The 5,748-nt window shown below is 28.6% G+C and overlaps 1 protein-coding gene across 1 annotated transcript; it reads left to right on the top strand.

Annotated features, from left to right (window-relative positions):
- Positions 1-3,776: 3,776 nt before the first annotated feature.
- LOC108450806 (3-dehydrosphinganine reductase TSC10A-like) lies at positions 3,777-5,544 on the top strand. Its single transcript, XM_017748581.2, has 3 exons — positions 3,777-4,586; positions 4,831-4,978; positions 5,075-5,544. Exons 1-3 carry the CDS (start codon positions 4,068-4,070, stop codon positions 5,371-5,373), a joined length of 966 nt encoding a protein of 321 aa, XP_017604070.2. The 5' UTR covers positions 3,777-4,067; the 3' UTR covers positions 5,374-5,544.
- Positions 5,545-5,748: the final 204 nt, after the last annotated feature.

Below are 5,748 nucleotides of genomic sequence, written 5' to 3'. Positions count from 1 at the left end.
AAACTAGACTCATATATCTTTTTACCATAAAATTTTCAGAATTTTTTGTTTAGCCAATCAGTACAGTTTATTCTTTAAAGTCACCCCTGTTCTGCTGTCGACAGTTCTGACCCTTCTTCACTAAAAATTAATTAGCTCTTCATACAGAATTCAAATAATGTTCTCATTTATTTCTATTAAAAATAGACTCATTAAGGATTCTATACATATAAATTTAAGCCCATAATTGTTTTTCTTAAATTTTTTATGATTTTTCAAAGTCATAACAGGGGAACCCAAATTCATTCTGACCTTGTCTCACAAAATTTATTATATCTCAAAATTTACAAATCCATTACTTACAGTATTTCTTCTATGAGAAACTAGACTCAATAAGCTTTAATTCCATATTTTTTTCATCTTCTAATTCGATTTCTACAATTTATGGTGATTTTTCAAATTTAGTCTACTGCTGCTGTCCAAACTGTTTTTGTGCAAGCTGTTTATTACCATTTTTCCCCTAAGCTTTTAATAAATGATAATTTCATCCCTACTCAATTAGCCTCTCAATTGAGCTGATTTTTCTCAATTAACATTTTATTCTATCACCTTAAACTAGTTTACAACCTTTAGGAATCAGAATTTCAGCAATAGACTTTAATTCCAAGCATTTTCACAATTAGGTCCTAAAAATCAATTTCTATTGAAATTACCTAATAAAATCATCTCATAAACAAATTAAAACTTTAATTTAATTCTATTTCATCATAAACTTACAGCACTCAACCATGGTGACTTTCAATTTCATCCATGAAATCAAAAACTAATGAATTTAATAGTAGGGCCTAGTTGTAAAAGTCTTAGAAACACAAAAATTACAAGAAAAAGGCAAGGATTAACTCACTTGATGTAAAAATTATGAAATACCAGCTTATAGAACCCTCCTATGCCATTTTTAGCTGCTGGAATTGAAGAGAAATGAAGAGAAATATAGATATTTCCTATTTAGTCCTAGTTTTATTTAGTTAATTTTGCAATATTCCAATATTACCCTTAATTTATCAATTTTTCTGCTGATTTCATACCCTTGCCGTCCAGCCCAAATAACTTTTGGGTCTAATTGCCTTTTAAATCCTTTCTCATTAGACTTTTAAGCTATTTAATCATTCTAGCAACTTTTACACCTATGACAATTTAGTCCTCTTCATTTAATTGACTACCCAAACATTAAAATTTTCTAACGAAATTTTAATACCACATTAATAACATTTCATAAATATTTATAAAATTATTTTTGACTTTATTTTACGAGATAGAGGTCTCGATACCTTGTTTTTACCCAATTTCTTCAATAATTTCTTTTTCTATCTAATCACTAAATCGGTAAAAATTTTCTATCAATATTTTCATACGATTTTCCTATTATATCAATTTTCAAGCAAAAATATTGAAATAAATTTCTCTTTAAATCAGATCTATGGTTACGAAACCATTGTTCCGATAACCTTGAATTTAGGCCATTACACAAAATGACACTAGTTTGACTCGTCTCAGAACTACCACATTGCCTCGATTGTTTCACAATTAGTCTCCCTGTTGGATAGTTTCACCTCTCAAAACATTTGGCTTGGCATATGTTTATAACACCCTTCACCCGAAATGATCTGATACATCAAGTGCAAGAGATGTCATATGGTCACTAAGATTACTTAACTCGAAAATCAGTTTCAAAACTTTATTTTAACATAAATGGACTTATTTTAAGTTATTCAAGTCATTTTTAGGCTCTCTTTAAAGTTTCGTAACAAATGGGAACCATTTAGGGTTTATTTGAATAAAAAACAGAGTAAACAGGACTAATATCGCTACATTAGAAAATGGGTGTCACGATATTAATTGATGTTATAGGCAATTTGTTGTTATAAAGAACTAATTTAATAAAGAAGGTATTTCATAACCATGGATATTGTTGTCATAAGTGGAACGCTGTTATAGAAAGTTAAAATAAAACATAAAAAACTAATTCTTCTAAATATTTGGTTGTTATAAAGGTGTTTGTTATAAAGAGGATTGTTGGTATTTAAAAAGAAAAATAAAGAGTCTTAACAACATAGATATGGGATATTCTAGGTGATGTTAATCCTCCTATTTCAATTCTATTTACCAACCAATCCCAATTTCAATTGGTAATAAAACCATCTAACATGGATATATAAACAAAATTTATAAGTAATTAATCTATTATATGTTTAAGAGTATAAAAATTCCTTACTAAAAAAATGAAAAATCAATTAAGTCCATCCTATTAGAGTCTTTAATGATAAAAAAATTAATTAGGCATTTTCATTAACGAAAACTATTAGTTGATCGGTTTGACCATTCACTTAGTAAAAGATTTCAAAATTTTTAAAACATTTTCAAATAATTTTAAAAAAAAAATATTTTTCTAAAAGATTATAAAATAATTTAAAATAATTAATAAAATTACATCTGAAATGAGTCTAGATATATGGTTGTCTTGGTTCATTTGAATTTGGATAACTATTTCTCCAGATTCGTTTTAGTTAAGTTCAAAACTAAAAAAGTATAAAAAGATTTAATAATTATTTAAAAATTCTAAAAAGTTTTAAAACCAATAATTTTATATAAATAAGTTATATATATTCGAATATTTTATATTATATATAAAAAATCCAATAATTTTTATTGTTACTTTTTAATAATAACTTATATATACAACATTTGAATATAAAATTATTAGTGCAACTTTTCAATTTGAATTAATAATTTTTATATTCAAGTTTTGTATATATAAATTATTATTAAAAATTATTATAATTTTTATATAATATAAAATTATTTTCATAATTTTTTGAATTTTTTATAATTGTAAATAATTATCAATGTTTTTTAGTTTTGAACTCGTATAAAACGATATAGGCAAATTAGTTGTCAAATTCAAATGAACTTGGGCAACATTATGTCCAAGTTCATTCCAGATATAATTTTTTGAATTACTTTTTATAATTTAAAAAAATTGAAATTATTTTGCTAATATAGCATGCCATGTAAACATCCTACAACATGTTATCTCTTGATGAAGCCATGTTAACACCTTTAACAATTAAACCCGTTAACTAATAATTTCCGTTAATAGAAGGGCCTAGTTAATTATTTTTTTAGTCAATAAAGACTCAATAGAGAACACTACTTTTTAAGATTAAAATTTTTTAATAATTTTTACCATAAAACCTTTTATTATAATTCAAATCAAACTACTTCTCTACACCTATCATTAATTAATTGTCATTTCACTTTACAAGTCAGAATCTTTAACTAATTAGATAGATTTTAATTATCGGGAAAGAATTATATAAAATCGTGACGCTACGTCGTCTGTATCCTTTTTTCTAATAGTCTTATGCCACATCAGTATTTTTATCTTAAATTTCAACATTTTTATCTTGAAAAAAATCAAATCCAAATTAAAATATTAAAATTTAAAATAAAATTACTAACGTGACATAAAACTATTAAAATAAATAATATCCCTATTTCCTACACTCCTTTTTGTTAGATTACTTCAACCAAATGAAAATAATATATACTGACAGCTCACCATACATGCTAATCAATATACACGTCTTAACATATTACTCTAACAGTGACCGTTACAGGTAAAGGGATTTGGGGCCTGCAGGCGAAAAGCATGTTAGAATTAGCGCGTTAGGTCAAACGACAACGTATTTAGAGGCTATAAGTGAGCTCCGATTTTTTCAAGGATGGAATTTCGTATCCTTCACTGAAAAACAGATGAAGGGGACAGCCAAACGAAGATAAACCCAATGTTTGCAATCATGATTAGTGTTGATTCTCTGTTAGGGCCCAGGCATTCCGTTAGCATCCAAAGATCATCGAGTTTATTAAAGCTTAATTGCTAGACTACAGTACAACACCAGTTTTCAGATTTATGCTTAAAACTTGCGTATTATTCCCGAATACAAGGGGTAAATAATGTTAGACCCTATATAGAGAGAGATACTTGTTTAACCTTAATTATTTCTCTCCCTAAAACAAATTAAACTTCAATGGTGCTCTTCGGTCTTCTCCTCCTACCAGTCCTTCTCCTTCTCCTCCTCCTCTACTTCATCGTTCGGCCCCGGCCCATTAACATACCTATTAAAAACCGACACGTTTTCATAACAGGCGGTTCAATGGGCATCGGGCTAGCCATAGCCAAACAAGCTGCATCGGAGGGAGCGCGTATTTCCCTCTTGGCTCGTTCCGTTGACCAGCTCCAAAAAGCAAAGGAATCAATCTGTCAAGCCTATGAAGTCGAGGTCTCGATCTTTAGTGCCGATGTTCGTGACTACGATGCCGTTGAGCGTGCGATAAACGAGGCTGGCAGTATCGATGTTCTAGTAGTTAACCATGGGGTGTATTACGTTGAGGAGTTTGAGACCCAAGGACTAGATGTGATGAAGACGATGATAGATGTGAATCTGATGGGAAGCTTCAATGTCATCAAAGCAGCTTTGCCGTTGATGAAGGATAGAAAAGACAAGGGACCAGCCTCCATTGCTCTTATGTCTTCAATGGCCGGCCAGGTTTAGTTGTACCTTAGTTGTTACGTGTTAGGTTTTAATACTAATAATCTTCTCTGTTATTATAATTTTTGCATAAATTCTATCCCCGTTCCATTTTCTTTTTCTAAATTAAAAAAAATATATATATAAAAAAAATAAATGAGATATTAGCCTTGATTGGTTCTTATAATCATTTGGAAAAATAAAAAATATATATTTGTAGCTATTTTTAGCCATTTTAAGTGGGTTCATATAATAAATATAGGTGGGTACATATGGTTTTGCGGCTTATTCAGCCACTAAATTTGGGCTAAGAGGATTAGCAGAAGCATTGCAACAAGAAGTTTTGGAGAATAACATCCATCTTTCTTTAATTTTCCCTCCCGTGACTGAAACTCCGGGATTTGAACCAGGTTTGAGTTTTTTCTAATATAATTATTTTCTACAAAATAAATCAATTAATTAAAATTTTCATTGCATTAATTAACCATCCACGTGTGATTTTGAAGCAAGGAAAACAATGCCGGAAATCACCAATATTATATCGAGCACATCTGCGGGAATGAAAGCCGAAGAAGTTGGGAAGATAACAATACAAGGCATTAAATCAGGAAGTTTTAGCATCCCCTGCAAGCTTGATGGGCGAGCACTGGCAATAGCTACAGCTGGTTTATCCCCTCAGAGATGTTTCATCATGGCGTCCCTTGAAGTGGTTTTTGCCGGTCTGTTTCGGTTTGTAGCTCTGCTTTTGCAATGGAACTGGTATGGGATTATAGAAAAGAAAAAATCACAGAAAAAAAAACAGTAACAGCAAGTTTGGTTCACTGAAATAAAATACAGTTGTTATGTAATAATGATGTAAGGGAATATAACTATAATAAAATAAAGTTGTAATCAATAATCAATTACTTTGTTGAATGGGATGTAATAGTAATTTTAAAAAATATTTTAAGTATAAATTATTGTTATTTTTATTAAATTTTAATAGAATTATTATTAAATATAATTGAATAATATTTTTAATGTAATTATTTTTATATTAATATAATTAAAATATTTTTAAAATTTTTATATTAAAATATTTAAAATATTATGTTTAAAGATTTAATATATTAAAATATTAACAATTCAATACTAAAAATTATAATAGATAATTTCTTTTACTTATGATCTCCCATTTAAT

Source organism: Gossypium arboreum, chromosome 5, assembly GCF_025698485.1.
Source record: "Gossypium arboreum isolate Shixiya-1 chromosome 5, ASM2569848v2, whole genome shotgun sequence".
Classification (NCBI taxonomy): domain Eukaryota; kingdom Viridiplantae; phylum Streptophyta; class Magnoliopsida; order Malvales; family Malvaceae; genus Gossypium; species Gossypium arboreum.
This window is presented reverse-complemented; position numbering and strand designations above follow the sequence as displayed.